The 27,586-nt window shown below is 38.1% G+C and overlaps 1 protein-coding gene across 2 annotated transcripts in view; it reads right to left on the bottom strand.

Annotated features, from left to right (window-relative positions):
- The window catches only part of THSD7A (thrombospondin type 1 domain containing 7A), a 546,002-nt gene that overhangs the window by 53,811 nt on the left and 464,605 nt on the right, over window positions 1-27,586 (bottom strand). For both annotated transcript variants that reach the window (XM_086397610.1, XM_086397611.1), the window contains exons 10-13: window positions 24,187-24,319; window positions 22,682-22,785; window positions 9,892-10,086; window positions 7,928-8,191 (exon numbers count right to left, since the gene is read on the bottom strand). In XM_086397610.1, coding sequence (XP_086253736.1) covers window positions 7,928-8,191; window positions 9,892-10,086; window positions 22,682-22,785; window positions 24,187-24,319 — 696 coding nt within the window. The remainder of the gene's footprint in view (window positions 1-7,927; window positions 8,192-9,891; window positions 10,087-22,681; window positions 22,786-24,186; window positions 24,320-27,586) is intronic.

The following is a 27,586-nucleotide window of genomic DNA, read 5'->3' as shown; positions in this document are numbered from 1 at the left end:
TAAACTTGCATCTTCTACCTCAGGAAAAGTCTCTCACTCTCTGCCTGTCTCTTTACATTTGAAGGGAAAAAGATCTCAATTGTGAAAGATGACTATAAAAGCAAACACTAGCTTCATCTGTGTTATCAAATGAAAGATTTAAATTCTAAAATGAATTAAGACATTAGAAAAATACTACCAACTGAAAAAGTTTCTTAGAGAAATCAGCACGCCGTTTCAGTTCATTTAAAAAATTAAAAATTAAAAAATTGCCTCTTTTCCTGGTTTAATGAAACATGCTCTTCCTCAAATACAGGCATCTACTACAATAAGGAATAATTTCTCACTCCATTTTGTTTCTAATTAACCTTTAACGTTAACCTTATATCATCTTCTATAGAATTTCATTACAAAAAGGAAAACATTCCAGGCATATTATGGTTCAGTGGTCATGTAGCTTATTTCAGAATCTACTTTCTTCATATCCATAATGAATTTTCTCAGATGTACTCTGAGCTCCACAATGTCTTAAAAGTACATGTTCTTGATCTAAAATTTACTTGTAAATTGAGTATTCTCTGAATTTTAAAAATTTCAATTGGGCACTTGTACAAGAAATACACTTAGGATGCATTCCTTTTCTAAGTTTTGCTGATGGTCTTTTGTTTGTTCCCATAAATCCTAATAGGAAAAAAAAAACCCCACACTTGGTGGCACGTATACGAGAATTTCTGACTAATAAAGCAGCATCCAGCATTTACAGTTCCTTACGACACTGAGGGACGATCATTCAAACACGATACCTGTTTTCAAATCATCCACATCATACCTGCAGGAAACTGGTGAAATAAAGATGGAGACCATTTAGGTTATTATGCAATAATACTAAATGTTGTCATAGGGTGGGCTATCATTATAAAATGAAAATATCTTACTAAAAAGCCTTTGTTTCACTTGTAAAGTTTGCAGAGCTTTCTTTTTATTAAAATAATTAGTATTGCAGTACAAACCCCCTATGAAGCAACCTGTAAGAATGACTGTGGGTGCCAGAAAGGGTTTTGCAAAATATCAAATTTTAATGGGCATACTTTGAACCCCACTGATGCTTCGAAAACTAATTGCTAAAGCCATTTATTACTGTCCAGAAGGTTCTCTGTGATACCATTCATAACATGTGAGGCAAAGAGAGAAAGCATGAAAGAATCAATATAAATCATTCTACTTTAGAATTAATGTTAAAGGGAAATTAATCTTATACCACTGAGGCATTAGACAAACTATGCTGAACAATTCAATAGCGACTGTAGTTAAAAGACTGAAACAATTAAAAGAGTGTAATGTGTCCTGGAACAAGTAGCACAGCTATCTGAATGCCAGCATGATGGTCAAAAGGCAGGACAAAGTCCTAGAATTTAGTCACTGGATTGTGAATCCTGAGTGCACAAAGTCAAAAGCACACACAACACTTTAATACAATACCGTACTCTGTTTATGAACAGAGCAGTAAATAAACACAGCGCTTTCTCCTGTTTCCCAATCTGAGCCAAAAAAGACTTTGCTCATCCTCAGGGCAATCGTTAACTTGCCAATATCCTTTCACAGAAGATCCTACAGAACTCATTCTGTTTTCAAAATCATACCTAAATAGGCATTCACCTTATAAAGATCCATATTTACAAATTTTTAAAACTTCCTAATGTTTGTGTTCCTCCCCACAACTGGTAAGCAAGGGAACTATCACCCATTAGGTTTTGATTATTTTGACACCCTCTGCACACCCCCACCTCCCTACCATCTTGTCAGAATGAAGATGACTCGGCAGTTCTGCAATGTGGGCTGAATTTCCAGTGGCTTTTCTGGAATGTCTACACTGCTGGTCTGAGTAAGAAGGGTTCAAATCCCAGTTGGCAAATGATAGCCTAGGCTGACAGCCTATTCTTTTAAATAAAGTTTTATTGGAACATACCTGTGCAATTCACTCACATATTGTCTCTGGCTGCTTTCATGCTATAACTGCAGAATTGGGTAGTGGTTACAGATACCTTTTGGCCTGCAGAGCCTGAAATATTTGCTTTTGGCCCTTTAGGAAAACATTTGATAACAAATAATTTAACCATAGACAGTGGAGCCTGGTAGGCTACAGTCCATGGGGTCGTAAAGAGTCAGACATGAATGAAGCAACTGAGTACACACGCAACTTAACCTAAAAGCTGATTCTCAAGTTTGCTCAGAGTCTGTCCAAGTTGGTAAGTATTTGATAGGTATCAACAGCAATATATAAAATTACTTTTAGGTGATAGGAGACCTATGTATACATAACAGCACGGGCTCAATAAAAACAGTCCTATGAGATAGGCTTTTCTGCTTATTTGACATTAACAGATGATAAAACATCACAAATAAAAATGAGTTCAGTTTTAGAATATCTGTTGATAGTGCATTGTGGCTTAAACTCGATATGAGGAACATCATAGACAAATATGCTGAGAGTAAAGATTGAAGAGAAGTGTCTGGAAGAAATTACATAATTCAAAGTGCTCAAGACTTGAGTATCTGGCACTTTTTCAATTTATCCCATTCACCTTGAAAGCGTTGTTTTGAGATAAATCTAATAGAAATGTTACTCCTTATTTTCTCAAGGGAAGTTGAGTGGACACAAAGAGAATTAAATAAAAATTCAATATTCCCAATTAAAGCTGTAAATATAGGCTGGAAGAAAGCAAGTTGTCTCAGTTTACTAATATAAACCAAGAGAAAAGCTGTTGTCCAAATCTGGTGTTGTGCAAATCAGGCAATTCTGAACCTACCTACAATTCAGTAGGCAGAGAGAAGCACACATACTTGATGAAGAGCATGTAGAAAGTTTGTGGATTATATATGTTTATTCCAAAGATCTTAGTTCTCAGTGATCTGTTTGATTATACCCCAGAATTGTGACACAGGGAAGGACATTGTTTGAAAAAGTGTCCAAGCCTGACTGTAGATCAAACATAGCTGTAAAAATTCTCTCCAACTCTTCACTCATTCATTCATCCTATGAATACTTACTGAGCACGTACTGTTCTAGTGCTTGGGATACATGAGTGAATAGAGTAGTCAAAGATAACTTCATCAATTTACATTTTTGTACAGGAGATACAACATAGACAAAAATATAATAAATAAATTACATGGTATGTTATAGAGTGATATATGCTTTTGAAATACAAAACGTTGAGCAGAAAAAGGGGTTTTGGGCGATCTTGGTAGGGTTGAGGGACAGCATAATAAAATCTGTCACATTTCAATAAGAATCTTATATACATGTACCTTGCATAAGCTAGGTTACCTCTATGATTCTTCAAAATATAGAGGTTAAATGATATCATAATTCCAGAAGTTCTACCTCTTGTTATGTGAAATTTTAAGAGTAATTAACTGGAGAAGTACCTAGTACTATTTGCATAGGCAATCAATTTCTAGTAAACCAATCAAGTTCTTTGGAACAGACCCTGATGCTGGGAAATACTGAGGGCAGGAGGAGAAGGAGGCAACAGAGAATGAAATGGTTGGATGGCATCACTGAATCAATGAACATGAGTTTGCGCGAACTCTGGGAGATAGTGAAGGACAGGGAAGCCTGGCGTGCTGCAGTCCATGGGGGCAAAGAGTTGGACACGAGTTAGCGATGAACAACAACAATCAAGGTCTTAGAGGATTCTAGCAGTGACGAGAAAACGTGTAATTTGGTTTTTGAATGATTTATAATCTGTTGCCAACAGTGACACTGTCCAAGATTTCATAGCAAAAGTAAATATATGTAGTTTGTATTATGAGGTTAGGAGACATAACAGCCCAAAATCTATTCATATATTAACATTTGCATGGGAACTATATTTAATACCATGTATCAGGAGGGGTAAACATTTATTTGGCTCCCAGGTATACTTTAAGATCTGATTTTTGGAGTATTGGTATTGGTTTTCAGTACAGAGTCTATGACTATGAGAAATCAGACAGAATTGTGCCTTGAGTTACAGATGCTTTAAAAAAAAATGGTAACCACATGGGAAATGACCTAAAATAATATACTTAAACTGATGACAGTCAAACTGTTTTATCAGTATAATAACTGATAATATGATCCACAGATGGATAACACAGATTAAATAGAAATGCCATAAGGCCACTATTGAGCAGGACAGGGGATTAGTGTCTTTGCACTGCACACACGTGGGGATCAATTTTATGTTTAAACTGAAAGCTGTAAGAGACTTTTCTTGAAAGCCACTTAAAAACCCCATTTCCACCATACATCTGGAAAGCTGATTTGGCTGAGCAAAGGCAGGGGTCATAGAAACTGCAATTTAGAGAACGCCTAGGATAGAGTACCAAAGTGATAGCATTCCACTATCAGGATTGACAGAACATTAGTAGTAATTCCAAAGAAATCAGGCAATAGAGAGTCAATTTCCTCAGACTTTGAGTAAAACTGTTAGCAAACACTAAAATATCCCACTGGACATGCATCATAGATCAGATCCACTGAGAAAGGAATGATGCTGGATAGACACAAAGAACTAAATTGGAACAGTTCACTGAACAGTTCACTTGAAGAACTGCGATCCATACACAATTTCCATGAAGTTCAGTGCTTCCGGGGACCCACCTTTTTGCTAGATGTGCTTTTCTTTTAAAATATAGTACTGAATTCTTCGTGCTTTGAATCGACAGTGCTAAGGCAGGAAGTCTACTGCTTTTGGTCAATTTCAGTTTTTTCTGTAGTTGTACTTTCTTCAAGGGTTCAAACATTTTTGTGGAGAAGACTCTTGAGAGTCCCTTGGACTGCAAGGAGGTCAAAGCAGCCAATCCTAAGGGAAATCAGTCCTGAATATTCATTGGAAAGACTGATGCTGAAGCTGAAACTCTAATACTTTGGCCACCTGATGCGAAGAGCTGACTCACTGGAAAAGGCTCTGATGCTGGGAAAGATTGAGGGCAGGAGGAGAAGGGGACGACAGAGGATGAGATGGCTGGATGGCATCACTGGCTTGATGGACATGAGTTTGAGCAAGCTCTGGGAGTTGGTGATGGACAGGGAAGCCTGGTGTGCTGCACTCCATGGGGTCACAAAGAGTCAGACATGACTGAGCCATTGAACAGAACTGAAACATTTCATGAGAGCCACAAGATATTTTTAAAGTTTTCTTTTTCTTTTTTTTCTAAAAATAAGATTGACTGTTAAGTGGTTGACTGAAGTGCTCATGCATCTAATTAGCACATCAGGGTAAAAGAGAGAACAGATGAGAGTCATTCTGAAAGCTTACAGGCTGTATTAAAAACAAATGATTATCCTGGTGATTCACTACGAGTAACAATTTAAAACATGAGCAAACACTTACATGCTACAAGTCAGGAGAAACATTTTTTAAGTGATCTTCAATTTTACGTTTTAATGACTAACTATGGATCTTCTATATTATCATCATATCACCTCAGAATGGGAAGTGCATTTACATTTTTCTTGCTATATATAGCATCTATGTTATTTAACTTATACGCAGAGTACAACACGTGAAATGCCGGGCTGGATGAAGCACAAGCTGGAATCAAGATTGCCAGGAGAAATATCAACAATCTCAGGTATGCAGATGATACCACTCTAACGGCAGAAAGTGAAAAGGAACTAAAGAGACTCTTGATGAGGGTGAAAAGAGAAGAGTGAAAAAGCTGGCTTGGAAACTCAACACTCAAAAAACTAACACCATGGCATCTGGTCCCATCCCTCCATGGCAAATAGAAGGGGAAAATGTGGAAGCAGTGATAGACTTTATTTTCTTGGGCTCCAAAATCACTGTAGACAGTGATTTCAGCCATGATATGAAAAGACGCATGGTCTTTGGAAGGAAAGCTGTGACAAACCTCCACAGCATATTCAAAAGCAGGGACATCACTTTGCCAACAAAGATCTGTATAGTCAAAGCTATGGTTTTTCTAGTAGTCATCTACCACTATTAGAGTTGGACCATAAAGAAGGCTGAGTGCTGAAGAATTGATGCTTTTGAACAGTGGTGCTGGAGAAGACTCTTGCGAGTCCCTTGGACAACAAGGAGATCAAACCAGTCAATCCTAAAGGAAATCAGTCCTGAATATTCACTGGAAGGACTAATGCTGAAGATTCAATACTTTGCCCATATGATGCAAAGAGCTGACTCTTTGGAAAAGACCGTGATACTGGGAAAGATTGAAGGCTAAAAGAGAAGGGAGTGGCACAGGATGAGATGGTTAGATATCATCACTGACTCAATGGACTTGAGCACAGTCCGGGAGACAGTGGAGGACAGAGGAGCCTAGTGTGCTGCAGTTGATGGGGTCGCAGAGTCAGATATACTGACTTAGCTACCGAACAACAAAAATGTTATTTGATACAGAGAATAAAAAAGCAATTACTCTTACAGAAATTTTTCAAGGCATACTAAACTTAATATTGTTCTAAATGCATAGAATAATCTTAAATTTAGAAATGCACATATACAAAATTCTTATATCCAGAGCCTCAACATAATGGAGTCTTATAATGGGGGCTCCTATCACTAGACTTTGATATAACAGTAATTATTAGATAAGGTTAAAAAAAAAAGTCAGGGCTTTTGGAAACTTCATTTTGGGGACAGATTTAAGAGATTCCATAAGCGTGTCACCACGATACCCCATAATGGTTTATCTATGTGAGATGATCCTATTAGCTCATGATGTCTTCTGAACTATATAATAAAACTGGAGGAGTTCTGTTCCAATAGCAGAAGCTATTGCAGCAAGGTTGGCCGGGAACTGCCATGTACCTCTCTCCTAGTAGTTTAATTCATCTTTCTCAGGTTACCTCCATGAAGGGAGGAAGATCACTGTCCAATGTTTGCAAATACTGGTACAAACAATATTTTGTGACATTCGTGACATCCTCAAGTGACATCCATCATTCAGGCTGACCCATAGGAAACTGATCTCATTCCATAATAAAATGACAGATACATTAAAAGAATGAACAAATATTGCTTAAAGCTGACTATATTATGACGTAGAACCAAAGAGTTCACTACATACTTTGGCCAAAACCACTCTTCGCAAACTTTTGGCAACTCATTAACACAGTAAATTAGCTTCTTTTTTTTTTTGATATACTTTTTGTTTCTTTAGAAAACAAAAATTTCCTAACTCTACGTACCTTTTTCTGGTTTTGTTTGTTTGGGCCAGTCTCAACTTAATGATGAATAAACAAGAGATACTCGAGTTTTCACGAATTATGGCTTTCAATCTTTCTCCTCTGCCACTGAATGCACCTTAGGCACGTCATGAATCTTGCCAGTTCAGTTCTTAAAAGTCTGTCTAGTTCAAAACTTTATTATCAAATTTTGGTGACATCTTCTCTACTCCTCCCCACTCTCTGTACACAGACTTGCTGGGGATTGTCAAGCCTACTCAGCCCCAGAGGAGGTCTCTGGCACCATTTTGGCTACATGTAAGGTGATGGCTTCGCTGGTGGCTCACTTGGTAAAGAATCTGCCTGTAATGCGGGAGACCTAAGTTCAGTCCCTGGGTTGGCAAGATCCCTTGGAGGAGGGCATGGCAGCCCACTCCAGTATTCTTGCCTGGAGAATCTCATGGACAGAGAAGCCTGGCGGGCTGCAGTCCATATGGTTACAAAGAGTTGGACACGACTGAATGACTAAGCACTGCACAGCAAGGCTTCCTTGTCCACCAGCTTTGGGACTTGGTTGCCAACTTCTGGACAATGAGACAAGTGCCACTGAATGTCCTGTTATATATAAATGATAGACATACAGTGTGGTGGTGCCCCTGATGTTCAGTGTAGAACTCACTTCAGTAAACTTTCATTTCCCTCCATTCTGAAACATGTGCATTTCAACCCCAAAGATAACGAATGTTCAACAGTGAGGAAAAACTGGACTACCGTGGCTGTTGCACCTGGACGTCTCCACGAGCCTGCCATTCTGGTCATAGCATGCCATCGCCTGGTAGCGATATCCTTGACCACATTCCTTGATATCTCCTTGGACCTTCATTCCCAGCAACACTTCCGCCTTCCCCTCGGGCAAAATGCAGTCGGACCAGTTTCCCACAGGCTGTGCGTTATACTTGTCACAGGGACAGTACTGCGTCTCAATCAGGGGGTACAGATGAGAATTTTTACATTTTTCCTTCTTCTTACTTTTTCCTGTGGAGAAAATTAAGTCGGAAAATACCATTATTAATACCAAGCATCCCTAGGTTTGTTTTTTTTTTTTCCTTTCCTAACTTCCTTTCTGTATTTTCAACTGTATTCAAGTGTAGCCTATAAATAAATGCTACTTTCTCCCTCCGCAGTGCTTTTTATGTATGTTTTTGTTATACTGGGTGCTTTGCATAGTGAAAATTTTCTTTTTGTTCTCAGTTTAAAAAAGCCCATTTTGAATAAGGCACTAACTGTTGTGCTGAATTTTACACTCCTTGAAAGGATTAAAATCCTCTCAAATGATCACGTGCTTTCAGTGACTGGGGAGTCTGAGGTAACTGCATAAATATCTGCTTTATAATCTGTGCAAAAATATGACATGGAGAGACAATCACTGCACAGGCCCACACAGTTAACTAACTTTCTGTTAAGTCCAAATAGATGGTATAGTTATATAAGGGGACCCCACTCCAGTACTCTTGCCTGGAAAATCCCATGGACGGAGCAGCCTAGTAGGCTGAAGTCCATGGGGTCTCTAAGAGTCAGAAACGACTTCCCTTTCCCTTTCACTTTTCACTTTCATGCATTGGAGAAGGAAATGGCAACCCACTCCAGTGTTCTTGCCTGGAGAATCCCAGGGATGGGGGAGCCTGGTGGGCTGCCGTCTATGGAGTCGCACAGAGTCGGACACGACTGAAGCGACTTAGCAGCAGCAGCTGTTCAGAAAATGAGTTTCACATTTACTTTTCTGATTGTGATTTCACATCTTTCAATAGTTCTGAAGAACAATCATTTTGACATACTTGGTGATTAATGTAGGGAATAATGATATTAAAAATGAAAATGTTTAATATCAAATAAAAATATTAGAAATAGTTTGTGTGTAAACCTAAATAAATTCCCTTGTAAGATAAAAACTTGAGTATAATAGTAATATGTGCCTGAATAAAACCATTATTTTAATTAGATTACATATATTTATCTCATATATATTAATTATATTGCACATAACTACATATGTCTTATATATATATTTAACTTTCATAAGCTGCCTTAATACAGTTTTCAATAGTCTTTATTATGACAGCTGGTCCATTTTACCACTTCAGATTCTGAATACTCTACTAGCATGAGCATTTTTAGGTTTCTCTGGCCACTGACAGTATTTTTGAATGCCTCAGAGTTTAGTTCAGCATGATGGCTCCTGTTTCTGTTCATTATGCTTTTTGCCACTGTGACTACCTTTTAAAATAAAGCTTTCAGATACAGAATTAATGTCGTATTTTTCTTCTAGATGATGAAGGATAATCTGAGGTTGTGACAAGGAGAATGACTTAAGAAAACCAAGTCAAAACCTCTCCCTGTGTTCCTAAAAAACTTTTTTTCTAAGCACCTCACAGTCTATTGGTAATTCAACAAAAGTACATGTTTAAACCAAAAAGTAATCTAGCACAGATCGTTTAGGCAGACAGAGTTCAATTTTCAAGGCTACTTTTTCTACTAAAAGTACATAATGCATCTGTCACAGCCACCTTATGTTAAAATACAGCTCTGAATCCGCTGCCATATTAAGTGTTACGACAGCAAGAATAAGGCATATCCGTGCATTTTCCAAATACATTGTCAGAACTATCTTGTTCTGACTTTTTATTATGTTTTTCTGCCTTGGCAAGTGTTGGCTTTGGCATCCCAATTATTCTTACCAACAATAGCACGCTTTCTGGTTCTAACTGCACCGCAGTCTCCGTTGCATGAAGAAAACCTGGACCAGCTGGTGAGCTGACAGTCATCTTGGCAAGGCATCTGGCAGGCTTGGGTGAGGGCTGGCACAGGGCCTGCATACCGGAGGCATTCATGGATGCCAGCCTGCCCTCCATCTTGCTTTCGACAAGTAATGGCTAAAGGAAAAGCAAAGGGCTATTTATCATGAATTTGAATGTAATTACCCTTAATCAGGAATTAACCTAACATTATTTTACTTAGGTGGAGAAATCCTCTTCTGACTCTTTATTTGCAGCAGAAATCTGGTAGGAGTGTTTCTAGTAATCACAGTGGTCATTAAATTGATCCTATAGCATTTTTAAAATAACAGATATCTGTCAGACACAACAGAAGCAAACACACACACACAGCAGGTTTTATTAGATGTCATTAAGGATTTTAGGGCTTCCCTGGTGATTCAGATGGTAAAGAATCTGCCTGCAATGCGGGAGGCCTGGGTTCTATCCCTGGGTTGGGAAGATCTCCTGGAGAAGGGCCTCCATTCCAAGATTCTTGCCTGGAGAATTTCAAGGACAAAGGAACCTGCCCGGCTATATAGTCCATGGGACTGCAAAGAGTTGGACATAATTGAGCAACTAATACTTTCACTTTCAAAGATATTAAGTCACATGTGGATTATATTTAGAAATGAATTATTTAAAAGAGAAAACAGACAGGCTCTGCTGCCCATGGAAATTTCCAGGCAAGAATACTGGAATGGGTTGCCATTTCCTACTCCAGGGGATATTCCCAATCTAGGGATACAACCCACGTCTCCTGCATTAGCAGGCAGATTCTTTATCACTGTGCCACCTGGGAAGCCCCTACCTAGAAGGGACTTAGTGGCAGTCAACTCTTTGGAAGGTTTGGGTGGGGGAGAGTGCTTATGAAACTTGTCACAGAGCTCCATTTGCATAAAAAAGCATGTTTCTTTTTAAAATTACATTGAAAGCTTGTTGTGACGGCTTTGAAGTGATTAATGACGAACGGGAGAGGGCAGTGTCGAAGTCCCTCCCTACTTCCCTCTGTGTACAAGTTCTTCACATGCACAAATAACAAGCATGAGTTTAAAATGAAGACAAGGGTGGGGCGCATTGAGAGAGTAGCCCTGAAATATATATGTTACCATATGTAAAACAGATAATTAATGGGAAGTTGCTGTATAACACAGGGAGCTCGACCGGGTCTCTGTGGCAACCTAGATGGGTGGGATGGGCTGGGAGCAGGGAAGGAGGTTCAAGAGGGAGGGAACACATGTATACTTATGGCTGATTCATGCTGGTGTACAGCAGAAAGCAACACAACAGTGTAAAGCAATTATCCTCCAATTTAAAAAATTAAGACAAAACTTTCAGCAATCTTAATCTATCACATCATAGTTGGCATTTCCAATAATTACATATGGAGTCTCAAAAAAGGGTCAAATAATTCTGGTTTATCTATTTTAGTTTTCCCAAGATATTGACTGAATTTTTAAAACCAAGTCATTATTTTTTTACCTATGGAACATAGATGTAAAATTGCTTTAAGGTAAAATGTCTTAAAGAAAAACAACAAGTGATGTCTAAGTCCTCTTTCCTCCCGAAGCCATTTCCCCCCTATTGGTTTTAGAAATTATTCATTTTTTATTGAGGAAGCAGAAGAAACATTTAGACCTTGGTCCTAAAGTTAAGGCTTCATTGAACCAGCCTAAATGGCCCCGTCAGATTGATTTACGTGGGCCTTTCAGGTTTTTGGTCTAGGCTGACACTGCAGCCTAGAGTCAGACCCTCTGGATCTGTATGTTAAAACTAAACTACCCTGTAGTACAGGAGTGTGTGATGGGGTGTGTAAAAAGATTTAAAACAGCTTTATCCAAGGAAGACTTTCTCTGTGTACGGTGAACACAACTTGTTGGTACTGCTGTAGGAAAAGTTACATTAATTGGGCAAATGCAGGTGAAAACACTTGTTTCTTAGCTCTAGTTCTCTCTTCATTTAATAGGCACAACACTGGAAAAGCCAATCTGTATGAAATGAACAGAGGTCCATGAATTTTAAAGATGTGAAAACCTGGTTGAGGGGAGAGTGGTAGACTTTAGGAAGTTGATGTGACAGGCAACAACATTAAGTGCTCCAAGAGACTCTCACCTCTTGGAAGAAGAGTTGTCTGGTGGACTGCAGTCATCAGACCAGTGCCAGGCAGAGGCTCTCACATCAAGCTGCAGATGATCATCACCTGGATAGCTTTGGGAACATGTGCATGCCCTTGCTAAACTCCAACATTCTGATTCAACTGGTTGAGGGCAGGGTCCCAGGCATTAATATCATTTTTAAAGCTCCCTGGTGATTCAAACACGTATCAGTGAAATGAGACCACTGCTCTAGTAGGCAGTGTATTTCTAGGGGCATCAGATACTCCTGGAATGCTACTGGAGTTGAAGATTTCTGTATTCATTCCAAAGCTCCTGGATGAGAGCTCTGTGTGTGGGGTCAAGGAATATGCATTTATTTTCAAGTTGCTCAGATGGTCCTCATGTCCATTCAAGCTTAAGTCCTACAGGCCTGAGTATTCAAGTCACTAGGATATGTTTGTCTGAGACTTGTGACTAAAACTGAGGGTACTCTGGTGCCCAAGTTCCCAAAGCTTGGCACTATGCCAAGGCTGAGCACGTGGGAATGAGCTAAGGGGAACTTAAACTTGGAGTACAAGGAGTATACCAAAACGAGCATCTAGGTAGGCAGGAAGACTGTTACCTGTGGATTCGCATAGGAGCAATCCACAAAATGAAGTATATTAATAAGCTCATGTGATTTTACAATTCTCTCTACACCTGCTTGAACACTTTATACAAAGGAAGCTCTGACAGTTTGTGGCCAAAGTTTCTCCAAGGATGCTTAAGAGGAAGGATTGATAAAGAGGAAAATATTAGATCTTTACTCATCAGGATATGTAGGAACCTCAAAAATGATTATTTTGGAAAATAAGAAATTTAACCATAAGAGTTCTAAGCTGTGAATAGAGTCACACTGTTTATAACTAAAAGAAAAAAAATCTACAAAACTAAATTTATATTCTTAGAAAAAAGATGAATTTATCTAAGCATCCAATTTGGCTCTCTGAAATACAGACTTGACTATAAATCTTTTAAACTAAATGCAATTGCCTTGGGTTCTCCATTAAGGTTTTCTAAGGTTCTTTCTTATAAATTTTATTTCATAATTGTTCCAACCATCATCACATTAAGGGACATGAAAAACCAAAATAAAGTAAAACTACTATCAACATGATTCTAGAAACTAATTTCTTCTGTGCAAATCTATACCATTTATGTAAACCTAAAGCCTATATTCCTGTAGCATGCAAAATCTCAAAAAGTATTTCAAGTAGCTCAAAAGAAAAAAAATATGTAAAATTCCCATATTTGTTCTCAGGAGCCCACTCAGCACTCCACTCCCTTTATCTGACAGTTTAGGCAGTGTATTTTGAATGAATTACTTATGCAATGTTATCCAAACAAGCAGCAACAGTACCATTTGTACAATATATTGAAACTTATCATACATCTCAACTTGTTTCTATTCTGACTTGGAGGAAATACAACAATTCAAACAGGAATGTAATCTGAAATGAACTTCCTGCTATTAGGGTGAAGAAAATATAAATGTTTGGAAAGGAAACCATCTGAGTTATCAACTTTATAAATCTTAGAAATCATCTTTAAGACACTGAAAATAGGGTGGTTTTCACTGCAGAAAAGATGTGTCATCCTAAGCATGGTTTCCTAGCACATGAGAAAGCTACATATACACAGACAATTGTATTTACAGGTGCCGGGTGCGTATCTTGCATATAATAATTACCCAAGTTTTCCTTTGGGCTGAGGCCTTGTTAGGAAGATGGCCCAAACCCATGTTGCCCTATGGATAAATTACCATGAAAATGAGCATGAAAGCTTCTTAGTGAGGTCAACATATATAAAAACAATTATTTTAAAGCAAAATTCCTTCTTTATGCTGATTATATCAATCTGATTTATAATGTTAGCTTATTTATATGAAGCACAGAAGTTATTTAAGTGTCATGGATGGGCAGCTTCTAGGAGGCTGAAAGCCTAGAAGATATCCATGTGACTACCTTGGGGGTTACTTGTAAATTAAGCAAGGCAAGCTCAGCCCAACAATACTGAGGAAATGTTGGAAAGATAAGTAAGAATGCCAGTTTCTTCAACAAGTAAATGCTCTGAAGAAAGGAGCTCAAATTGTTATATTAAAGGTGACTGAAGAAATAGTCTAACCAAATGCAATGTGGAGACATTCATGAACCCAAATTGGAACAAACTGATTGTAAACAGACAATTTTGAGACAATGGGGGACAGTTAAATGTGGTATGAATGTTAGACATGGTATGAATTACACTTAATTTTGTTTAGTGTTATAATAATACTTTTGTTATGTTTAAAAAATTAGATGTGCATCTTAACTGGGAGTTGTTTTAAAATACTCCAGCACGATATCTTTACCTGTGTGAGGAGTAGCTGATGACCAAGAGTGACATGTTACAATCTGTTCAAGTTACGTCAGTGATGACTACACGGCTAGTATTTATTACATCAGTCTCTATACTTTTGTGTATCTTTGACACATCCCATACAGTTAAATAAAAAGATTAATAAGTAGAATAAGTAGAGCCAATTCCAGAGTGTTTCCATGTAAGTTGAATTTTGAGTTATGTTTTAAAGAGGAGAATAATAAAGGTTTCTGAAATGAAAGGCAATAGATAACATTGGGAGAAGGCAATGGCACCCCACTCCAGTACTCTTGCCTGGAAAATCCCATGGATGGAGGAACCTGGTAGGCTGCAGTCCACGGGGTCACTAGGAGTCGGGTACGACTGAGCGACTTCACTTTGTTTTTTCACTTTCATGCATTGGAGAAGGAAAAGGCAACCCACTCCAGTGTTCTTGCCTGGAGAACCCCAGGGACAGTGGAGCCTGGTGGGCTGCCGTCTATGGGGTCGCACAGAGTCGGACACGACTGAAGCGACTTAGCAGCAGCAGCAGCAGCTAACATTGGTTTGAGCTAAAAGGACATGGGTATCTGGGTTATGCATATATGAGTATGTAAATGGAAGGCTACTGGTGCAGCTCTGAAGTAAATCTAATAGAATTCAGAATGGAGTTGCTTATCTTCATTTTTTTGAAGAGGAATGAAATGCCCTTACTGTTCAAGATGCACCAAAAGAAGGTATTCTATTGGTCTGTGGATTACCCTTCAGCATGTAAGGCCAAATTGTCATTCCGTTTGAATAATCAGAGTGAAATAAATGACTAGATTGAAAATTTGTACACAGATGTTCATTACAGGAAATAGAATAAGATCAATGCCCGAGTGGAGTGAAAGCTGTTAGATTCTATGTAACGAAGAGTTCAAGGAGCTCTGAGGCCTTATTTATTAAATTGAGCCATATTAACAGGGCTTTTCCCACAGCAACCATGTCTGGACAGCACTGCAGACAGAATATGATGGGCTGACTGAGCAATTAGAGGAGTGATTTTTTTTTCCTATGGTATTACAAAGAAAAAAAAAGACAATAGTGAAAATGGATCATGTAGAAATAAAAGAGAAAAAGCTTAATGTGAGTGGGAGCTAGTTACCAAGAAACCTAACTGTGCTTAGAAATAAGACCAGACCTATAAATAATGCAAAAGGGCTCCAGTTGTTTACTACATGGATTTAATGATCTTGGTCTTTCTCTGTGTGGAACAGATTTTTCACGGACAAGTCTGCCAAATTACACTTCCTAATTACAATTTGTGACTGTAACTCTGGCCAAATGGAAAGAAATGCACCTTTTTTTTTTTTTATTGATTCTAAATAGTTACCAGTGATCTCTAGTCTCACTGATGCTCTTAATATATGCAAAAGTCCTTGTGTAGAGACTTACTAGGAAATAATAATCAGCTCCCCGTGGAGCAGCACAGACCAAGGTCAGTTAGATCCTTGACTGGGAGCTGGGAAGGGTTAACTGACTGCATCACAACCAACAGGGCACTGAGGAACCATCACAAAGACATCCCTGTGTCAAGCGTATTCTATCAGCTATTTAAAAAGCAGCAAATGCTACTCATCATTTTATGACAGGGCTCTCAGAGATCTAAAACAAAACCAAAATCCCCAAATCAACTAGAATGCTGATATTCATAGAAAACTAGAGGAAGTGATTTGAAAGCAGAAATAATTCTAGAAGTTTTAAATAACAACTTACCTCAATGAAGAATATGAAGATATTGTCTAGTAATGAGTAAGTATTAATAGTATATATATATATAATATTAATATAATTAATATTAAATATCATGGGCTTCCCTAGTAGCTCAGATGGTAAAGCTTCTGCTGGCAATGCAGGAGACCCAGGTTCAATCCCTGGGTTGGGAAGATCCTCTGGAGAAGGAAATGGCAACCCACTCCAGTATCCTTGCCTGGAGGACAGAGGAGGCTGGCAGTCTACAGTCCATGGAGTTGCAAAGACTCGGACATGACTGAGCAACACACACACACACACACACACACACACAATTATATATTAGCCCAAAGAAGAGTTTAAAAATCATGTCTGCACAAAATTTCTTTACAGTAAACTCCTTGGCTCTTTTCTATCTAGTTCTCTTTCTATGCCATTATTTTCATTCATATTATAAAAGTCTCTGAAAATTAATAGATTAATGTGAGTTTCTGAGATAAATTGGCCTAGATCTTCTGGGCCTAACCCCAATAATGCTTCTAAGGTATAATCTTTTAGAAATTAACTGAAAGAGAGATAGCAAGGGTATCAATACTGTTTAAGCCACTATTTGCTCACAAAAAATAACAGCATGAATTATAGTTAAATACTTACATCTCACCTTATACAAATTCATTTAGATGTAATTTTGTTGGGAGGAAAATTAGAACCTTCCTTTTTATTCCTAGACTTTCCGTTTATAACCTTTTTAACCAATATGTGATACAGGGTAAGGACTCCCATGGCCTGGAAGGTCCCTGCCATGTGAGGCATAAAATTGAAGTTTTTTTCTTTTCTGTCGTCTGGACTTGAGAATACATCTGAATCAGGCTGGCTTCCATGTAAAGGCTGATGTCAGATCTTAGTGATGGATCAACATCATAGTGGACATTCCTTGGCATGCAAGGATACAGAGTGTGTGGGAGATCAGGCAGGGTTGATCCTGGGGATTATTAACTCTAGTTCCATCTAAATTACAGAAAATACACTTGGCAGGAGGTAGCATCAAGATCAACACAGAGATTGAGAAAGAATAAATTTGAATTCATGAAATCCAAGGATCTAATCTATGATATTTTTGGATCATATTCCTGATATATATATGTCATAAGGTAATAAACACTGTTAAAATATATTTATTAGTAGTGGTTGACATTACCCCTTAGGACAGTTATAGAGGAAAAAATAAATAAAATGTCCCAAACTGTCATTAATATGAGCCACCTCTTTTATTTTGAATGTAAATGTAATGATGACTCTAGCTACAGCTAGTAGGGCTATGTTTCAATGACATAGTCACTGACCAATCAATAATTTAGCCCTCTAAATGCCATCTAAACTGTAGAAATGTGAGCAGAGAGAAGAGACAGTAGAGGTTACAGTTCTATTAAAAGTTTATACCAAGCGACTTGAATAGCACAAAGCAAATATAACCTGTATACATACATTTAAAAATTAAATAGACTAGATATAATTTTGTTGTTTGCATTTCTTTTATTGACAAAAAATAAGAAATATGCCTATTTCAAAAGCCTAAAATTTCCCTGTGAGATTTAAGAATGATTTAAAGTTGCAAAACCCTGTTAATTCCTTCTTTAAAATACCTTTTTCTCCTCTCTCTTTTTAGTGCTTATACCACCAGATAAGGGATTCCCTGGTGGCTCAGCAGTGAAGAATCTGTCTGCAATGCGGGAGATGGAGGTTTGATCCCTGAGTCAGGACGATCCCCTAGAGAAGGAAATGGCAACCCACTCCAGTATCCTTGCTGGGAAATCCCATGGACAGAGGAACCTGGTGGGTTACAGTCCATGGGGTCACAAAAGAGTCAGACGTGATTTAGCGACTAAACAACCACCACCACCACTAAATGAAATTTTCTGGAAGCACCAATCTCAATACCCAAAGCCTCACTAAAGTTCCTTATTACTCCTAACTCCCTATTGTATTCTAATGTAAAGCATTTCCATAAAGAGTACTTTCACATAGGTTTGAAATGCACAGAATGTAGACTTGGTCACGACTGCGTTTACCTGACCGGAGTAGAATCTTCCGATCTTCTCACACCTGTGTTACTCTAACTCATTTGTGGGGAAGGCTGATTCTCATTGCTTTGCTTTACAAGGAGTGCCAGCACTGGGATGATAAGCAGCTACTGTTGGTGACTCATTAAAGAGACTCTGGGAACATAACTGCTTTCCAGCTCCTTTGCAATGCATCACCGTAGCTGATAGTTCCTACAGCTGGAATTATGCTAATAACAGGATTAAGAGTAAAACTGAACATCTGTCTATAATGGCTGTGCTGTGCTAAGCCCCTTCAGTCATGTCTAACTCTTTGCAAATGCTATGGACCATAGTCTGCCAGGCTCCTCTATCCATGGGATTCTCCAGGCAAGTATATTGGAGTGGGTTGCCATTTCCTTCTCCAGGCTATGTTCCCCATATAGGGATCAAACCCGCATCTCTTAAGTCTCCTGCACTGGCTAATGTTTTTTGTTGTTGTTAGCAGGTGGCTAACAGTAGGTACAGGTGACTCAATATGAAGACGACGAGGGCAGCTTGCTAGAAGCTGGTAAAAGAACTAAGAGTTATTTTTTTTTACTAATAGGAAAGGCTCAAGTCATTTTAGAAAAAATGAATGGTGACTTTCTAAGTGTTCTTCTGAGTGATGTGCAGTATATGAGACACACACATTATTTCCTTTCTATTCATACTTAGTAAATTAACTCTTCTTTTGGTTCATACAACATGTTTATTTAACCGAAGAAATTTAAATTAGCACTTCAAAATGTAGTTCACATCAGAATGAAGGACAAGGTAAATCCTGTTCTTCTTTTTGATTCTTGAAATGCAGTGTTTTACAATTAGTTTAGATCAAAATCTAAATTTGGTCTGAGATTTCATAAGATTTTTAGTTAGAAGAGAAAATTCACACAGAGTATTTAACTCTCTCGCTATACACAGTGACAATATTAGAGTTAAAAACGATATGATGGTCTTTGACTTACTTAGGTCCATCTCTGCTGCTGCTGTCTGCTACTATGTCCTAAAGTTATTTTCTTCTATTACATGTTGAAAATCCATTTATTTTTACCCATTTTGACTACAGTGGTTCCAGTCTGAGCTCTTCAACGTTGCATTGCTACAACAATGCTCTGGCTGGCATCCAGACCCATGTGTCTTATCTTTCTAACTTACTCTGTACACGCTGACAGATAAAACACTGCTTTCATCAGGTCCTTGCTTGCACCACTTATCGAACAAGGTCTAAAATACTGATCCTGACATTTATGGCCCTCTACAAAATTACCCCGGGCTCCAGCTCACATCTTCAGAGCTTCAATCTATCCACTTCTCTGTGAACATGTTTAGTTTTTTTTGTTTTTGTTTTCCTTACCTCCGATGCTTAAATAATAGACTTGCTCTCATTTTCTATTCTTTTCTCCTTTCTATTTAATCTAATATTATGGTACAAGTCAAGTCCCGGCTCATCCTTTAGATCTTTCTTAAGCTCTTTATGTTCAAATGACTACTTTTGCAATAGATTGGTTTCCGTCTTTATCTCCTTCTTGTTAGGCAATGTTACCAGTGATCTCATTTCCCTAAACAAATTAAGTTCCCTGGGCTGAACATCTTCATCCCTTCTTAACACTCATGACTCTTTCTACACAGTCTTCCGAATGCAATCAGAGTCACAAGAGTGACTGGAATTAGAAAGTCTGGAGTATTAGAGAGGAAGGAGGAATAGCTTCTCCATAGTCTTTGCTCACTGATAATAATTTTCACTACATCATCTTACAATTTAGTAAGATACTAATTTCTTACATTCTTATTTTAATTATTCAAAATAGCACAATTTGGCATTTTTAAAAGTCTGGATAAGGGCAAAGATGAAAATAAAACAAGAGTCTGACAGGCCAATTCTGCAGAGTGCTGAAAACAGCCATGACCATCAACAAAAGAATTCTTTGCCTTTCTACCAATAATACAAGATATTTCTACACTCTTAACTCTCTCCATTTCATACTTCTTTAGGAATATAGGCTCTGAGGAAAAATAAAATCTTTATCAAGGCAACAAAGAAAAAGATTATCTTCATACAGAATTTAAAGGGGTTCTTCTGAGTATATTTATGCAGACATTACTTGTTATAATGAACAGTCAACTATGAAGAGGAATAAGCAGAGGTTTTTAGATTTGGAAATGAAAAGATCACTGGTAATCACCAAAAGAAATGTTTTATACAGACTGTGTCAATAAAAAACTAAAGACCTTGTTAATACTGTTGCTTTTATGCCTACAGCGATCTATGCACACATTCATTAGGCCACCATCTAACAGGAAGGGGGAAGGAATTAGCATCTAATGAAGATTTACTATGTGCAAGGGCTTCCCATGTGGCTCATATGGTAAAGAATCCGCCTGCAATATGGGAGACGTGGGTTGGATCCCTGGGATGGGGAGATCCCCCGGAGAAGGGAAAGGCTAGCCACTCCAGCATTCTGGCCTGGAGAATTCCATGGACTGTATAGTCCATGGGGTCACAAAGAGTCAGACACGACTGAGCGACTTTCACTTTCACTATGTGCAAAGCACTGTAAGGATCAGCACTTTCTCAGCCTGAGAGAGAGGAAACGAATAAACCCAGGTTGTGCAGTCAAGTAAAAGTGTTCAAAACTAAACCTGTTTTCACCCTGTGCAGTTTTCACATCTTAGAATTCCCTCAGTGCCTGCAAAAGTATAGTTTTCACCTGTTTTACCTAAATTCATGTCACACTTTGATGGCAGGATATTATCTGTGCATAGATTGTAGGATACAAAAAAAATTGTTAACAGATCATTTGGTCCAGTCCTCTTTTCTTTTTTTCCCCATCTAAATAAACTGAGACCTAGAAAGGCAAAGGGATGAATAAAACTCACATTGTGTGAGTGAAAGAACTGGGACTAAAATTTAGGTTTCTTGATTCCTAAACGCATGCCTGCTTTCATTATTAACTCTATGCAGGGTCCAGACTGTATGCAAATGTATACTTGATTCAAGGAGGAATTAGTAGGGCATGACAAGAAATCCTTATATCACTCAATTTCTCATGAATGGTTTGAAATGGGGAGAAAGACTTTCCACTCTAAATACCTAAGTCTCTGAAACTGTGAAGGGAGAGAGTTATTTTTTAGCCGACACTGATGGTAGAGGATACAGAATGAAAAATAAGTATTAAAACAAAATCCTGAAAATCACTAACTAGTTAATGTTAATTGTAAACTAAATGTTTCAAATGAAGATTTCTAAAATGACTTTCAAAATAGAAAATTCTTACCAAAAATGATGCTATTTTTTTTTTCAAATTTAAAAAAAGCAACCTTTACTCTGTAAAGAAAAGGGGTCCCAGATGAAATCAGCAAAAACTGGAATCCAGTTCTGTATGTTCACACTTTCGCAATATCATCAAATATGTAACTACAAATGAGGGTGTAAAATATGCTTTTATGAATTAAAGAAAGGTGGCTGTGTATTCAATTACATATTCAAAATACATTTTAAATATGTATCTGGAATTAAATGTATAAGCAGCATGAGTAAAAAGAATCATGTACTCTTTACAGAATGAATTTGCTACATGTATAAAGAACACTGTTCAAAGCTTGGAGTGAAAGTATTATCCATAATATCTAGTAAATAATCATGGAAAGCTGGAAATATTTCCATATTTCATTTCTGCAAGATACCATGTTATCTAGCAGTGTCGACAGATTGCACTCCACATATGGCAGGTTTTGAGTACATAAATTTGCCATTTAAAAATCAGTACTAAATATGAACTGAATTGGGGGTAGCCATGACAATGACAAGAAAGGCATTGCTGAGAATTTCTGGGAAAGTTAACCAATTATACTACATTATATGCATGCACATACATAATGCATATGGGCAAAGATGTAAGAATCTTATTGATTGTTAAGGTGACAAGCGAAGTGTTATGGAATACCATGAGCCAAAAACTAATTACAAGAACAACAACAAGAACAAGCTGCACTGTACATGCTGATCATCTTTCAGATAAGCATGAACGGAAGTGCAATTAGAGGAGCTATGTTCGATCCCTGGGTTGGGAGGATCCCCTGGAGAAGGGAATGGCAACCCACTCCAGTATTCCTGCTTGGAGAATCCCATGGACAGAGGAACCTGGAAGGCTACAGTCCATGGGGTCGCAAAGAGTCGGACACAGCTGAGCAACTAAAACAACAACAATGACAAATGAACTACTAATGTCAAAGAACAAGGGACACAACTTAAAAGACAGGTGTCCGTGTTCTGGTGTGTGGTTGAATGGATAGTAGCAGATTTTTATGTGCTCTGCTCTGCTTGCCTAGTGTGGCATCAGAATAACAAACTCTACAGGCTAGCTAGTGGTTAAATTAGTGATGCTGGAGAAATGTGAACCAAATCAAGTGTGGAATGGGGCCTCCCACCTCTTGCCTGCCGTCCTGGCCCACAGCCCTCCTGCGCTCCAGGGCTGTCCTGTTGCACGCTCCAAGGGACAAGCTGGCACCTTCGCCATTTGTGAGTCTTCCACCTACATGGAAAGAACAGAAGCCGCATAGAGAAGAAGCAAACATGCCAGAGAAATCACAGTGATACAATGCCAAGGAGCCATGACTTTGACCACTACAGAAAGGAATTTGACAATGCTTTGGTCCTATCCAAATTCAATTTAAATCTTCATCAAGGAATTATAAAAAGCAGCTCTAAATATAAAAGTACTTTCTATGGCAGTGGAGACAAGGGTCCATCACAGTCAATTCCTTAAAGAATGAACTTTACTGATAGTATTTAGCATTTTAAAATGTCAAATTATTTTAAAAATTTCTTTTTAAGTTACATCATGAAGAATGTGGGATCTTAGTTTCTCAACCACGGATCAAACCCGTGACCCCGTGCAGTGGAAGCAGATCCTTAACCACTGGAACACCAGGCAAGTGCCATATTTAGCCTTTTTAATGATTAGGATTGCCAGCAAATGTAGCAGATAGTATCAGAAGGGATGTGTTTCATTTTAAAAAGGTATATTTATTTTATAATCAAATTGTACAACTGCATTCAAGCCATGAGCCTTCTGTATAATGCTCTTTGGATTAGCATCATAGGGGTAACTCAGAAGGTGTAATTTATAATATACTTCACAAAAACAAATCCCTCAAATAAATAAGTTTGGGCTAATAGTTAATGTCCATCATGTAACCATACAATTATATTGTCTGTCATCTAAGAATTAAATACAGATAAATTAAGATGACAAATTTGCCATCAATTTCATCTTAAATTACTATTTTGTGATCACACATTCCATCAGTTGATGCCATAATATTTCATTTGTTGGCACTGAAAGTTTTGTCAGGACTGCAAATTTTCACTACATCAAGCTTTAATTAGGTACCTTTTAAAAATAGTTATGAAAAAAAATTTTTCTCTAATAATTATCACGATGATGATACGTATAGCTTCAGTAGCTTTAATTCCCTTGAGGTGACCAGAAATGAAGAGAACAGACATCGTATTAATATCACTGATATGAAGACGTCACTTCGTGAGCAAGAATGCCAGCATTCATGAAGAACATGTGCTCTCTGGAGCTCAGGAAGGACTGCTTTGGCTATTCTTGAAAGCACATGTTTCATAATTATTAATCACTTTTCTGCATTTCCTATAGTTTATATCAACAAAAGAATTTTCCTCAAGCTCCCGAAGCTAAAAATAGAACTTGGAAGTTTACACAAGTATCTGTGTCCCTGGAGATGATTTTGGCAGCAAAGCAGCTCTTTAAAAAAGGCAAGAGATGGTGCCCACAGTCATACACATCCTCAGCTCCAGTGAGTCTGCATATAGTGTTGGCTCCTTTTCTTAACATTGGAAAGGGTAGGACCTGAAGTGTTTCGCGCAGTGCGTTGCTCACAAGGCTTTTCTTTCAGCCCGTTACCTGTAGCTTTGGCACACTTGCGGGGCCTCACAGGCCTTCTCTTCATAGAGTGGATCCGCGCAGTCCCTGCCTCCATTGGCTGGCGGCTGAATGATGACGCGGTGCCGAGTCTGCTTCTTGATTCCGGAGTCCCCTGGAATGAAGCAGCTTTTTAACCTTTGTTCTCTGCACTGATAAAGAAATCTCCGAATACCAGCCTGTGTGAAGAAATTACATTGCCTCCAGCTACACGTGCTTTATGGAGAAGGAAATAGCAATCTACCCCAGTACTCTTGCCTGGAAAATCCCATGGACGGAGGGGCCTGGTGGGCTACAGTCCATGGGGTCGCGAAGAGTCGGACATGGCCGAGCGACTTCACTTTCACTTTTCACTTTCATGCATTGGAGAAGGAAATGGCTTTGACATCCCTGAATGAGAGGCCTCATCGAGTGGTTTCCTCAGTTCTCCCAAAGACTGCTTATATTGGAAACCCAATCAATTTATATTAAAAATGTGAAGAATGGAGAAAATAGTTCCATAGTCAGCTAGCCTTCCTAAGGCTCCGTTACAACGTGACTGCTCTGTCGTATGTTTCTTTCCCCTTGAGAAATATGACAGATCTAATTAATTTATTTTTCTCTCCCTTAAGTTTAGTTTCATCCCATTTCATATATAGCCCTGTTTACCACATGGGACTCATACACATCTAATGAATCTTTCTTACAAGAATATATTCAATGTTTTATGTGAAATTCTATTTCTTGGCTATTCACTTAATTTGAAATGTATAACTCATAAATTATTCTGGTCATTCATTATTCATGTTAAACAATTTAAGATCTTTAATTCAGGTCACATCCTAAACATCTGAGCTGTAATTTCCTAGAGACAGAATTTTTAGAGAAGCATTCAAAATAGTAATAATTATTGTAAGTAAATTACTCCAAATTATGTTCAAAAACAATGTATCTAATTAAGGTTTACCTTAGATGAAGATAACAACTTAACAGTGTTACTGATATAAAGTTGTTCAGAATTTTTTAGTATGAGAAACAGGTGACATATAAGACTGACAGCTTTGATAAAATATATCTCAACTTACAATATGTATATTTTAAAGATGAATAGTCATGTGTCATTTAATAGAGTTCCCCTGATGCATTTACATTTTTTCATAAGACAATTAAATATTTGAGATATAGACTACAAAAACAGAGATATTTAGAAGGGTTAGTAGCCCTTAACACAATGAAAGTTTAGTCAGAAATGAAATGCTGCTGCTGCTGCTGCTAAGTCGCTTCAGTCGTGTCCGACTCTGTGCGACCCCATACACGGCAGGCCACCAGGCTCCTCTGTCCCTGGGATCCTCCAGGCAAGAGTACTGGAGTGGGTTGCCATTTCCTTTTCCAACACATGAAAGTGAAAGTGAAGTTGCTCAGTCATGTTCGACTCTTCAAGACCCCAGGGACTGTAGCCTACCAGGCTCCTCCGTCCATGGGATTTTCCAGGCAAGAGTACTGGAGTGGGTTGCCATTTCCTTCTCCAGAAATGAAATGAATATCCTTAAAGTCATTGTTTGTAGAAAAATATGATTTTATGATTAGAAGTTTTCAATAAATGTAACATCATTTTACATGGAGTCAGGGTTACCCCTCAACATGGTCTGGCCACTGATTTCCAGAAATGTGAATTGGAGATGCCTGTATTAGAAGGGATGACAGAGGATGAGATGTCTGGATGGCATCACTGACTCGCTGGACGTGAGTCTGGGTGAACTCCGGGAGTTGGTGATGGAGAGGGAGGCCTGGCGTGCTGTGATTCATGGGGTTGCAAAGAGTCGGACGTGACTGAGCGACTGAACTGAATTGAACTGAACTGTATTAGATAGGATAATGGGTCAGATTAGGGAATCCTAAATGTCTGATAATGCAGGAGAATTTCTTTGAAAAAACAAACAAAAAACAGATTTCTCGGCATGTACCTAGAACTAATACATGAGAATTTTGGGGATCTGGATGGGCAAAACTGTGGATGTGGGAATCTGATTTTGACAAAGCTTGCTGGGAAATGGTGATAAACAGCTGAGTTTGACATCTATTGGAATAATTGACCCTGTATGTCCCAATTTAAGATTCTAGGGTTTGCATGTAGCTTTTTAGAATTTTTCCTATAGTGGGGGAAACTTGTACTATTAATGACTGTTTTAACTATTTTAGTGAACAGCTGGAACACTATAGGTAATGACGTAGGGAACTAATGACGTAGGGAGGTAGTGGGTAGCAGAGTATTAACACATTTGAAAATATTATCATAGGCTTTTAAAAATTGTAGCAATCATAGTCTGAATGCTAACTGCAACTTTTACATATTAAGTATAATTTATCTAAGAAAGATCTAAGGAGTGCCAGTAGGACTCTTAATAAAATTGGCAATGCTATCTTCATTTATTATATTGTTCACTGACTGCTATTTTTAGACCCAGGTGATAAATTCTTCTAATAATTTAGAGCTAGGAAAAATATTGTTTCCCTTCAAAATCTGTTAAGAACCCACTGTGCTTCAATTTCTTGCTTTATTCACCAGAATCTCAGAGTTAATTTTCTCAAGTACAGAAGCTTACCTTGACTTTGATTTTACATTATAAATTCTCTTCTCCCTTCCTATTTACTACCTGACTCCATGCTTTTTTTTTTAACACTATTATCTATTACTTTCCTTATGTTTTATATTTATGATGTGTCTTTAATCTTTTTAAAAGACTAAATGAGCATTCATATCATTTGTTCAGCCTTGAGGGAAGCAGGAAGACATATGTTTGTTTTTTAACAGGGAAAAAGAGGGAAAGAGCACAGAGGGGTCTTTGTTTCCCGGGTGGTTGAAATTCTTGAGTCAGTAACTTTTTTTAACTGGCTGATAAAAAACAGACACAGAATTTAGGTCAAGGGATCTGGAGACTGGAGGGGAGAATGAGGTTAGCATCAGTGGTGCCATATAGATTCCCTAGATATCACCTGGTACATACCCAGGGTGTTCAGATAGGAAGCAGCAATCAAATGTTAGTATTTCAATTCTACTTTGTTTACTGTGTTGAAAGCAAAAAGCCTCCTAATATAAAACTCTGAAAGTGCCTTATCACCATCTCCACAAGCTTGTACTAGATATATATAAGACAATGATAACTCTTTTTCACATCCATGATTGATTCCACAATGGGAATCCATTTATTCTTATAAAAAGTTCAAATACCTTAACCTTGTGCAAGTTAAGGTTAAGAGATTGTGATCCGATTAAAATGGAACATTCCAAAGCCATAACACCTAGAGAGGGAGTTTAATGGAGTTACACAGAAAGTGTCATGACATCCACGTTCCTATGAACTAGGAGGTTCATTTCTTCTCAGCTCTCAGTTAATGAATTACT

This window comes from Bos grunniens, chromosome 4 (assembly GCF_055505025.1).
Source record: "Bos grunniens cultivar Pamir isolate PY7600 chromosome 4, Bosgru_T2T1.0, whole genome shotgun sequence".
NCBI lineage: Eukaryota > Metazoa > Chordata > Mammalia > Artiodactyla > Bovidae > Bos > Bos grunniens.
Note: the sequence above shows the minus strand (reverse complement) of the source record. Positions and strands in the feature narration are given on the sequence as shown.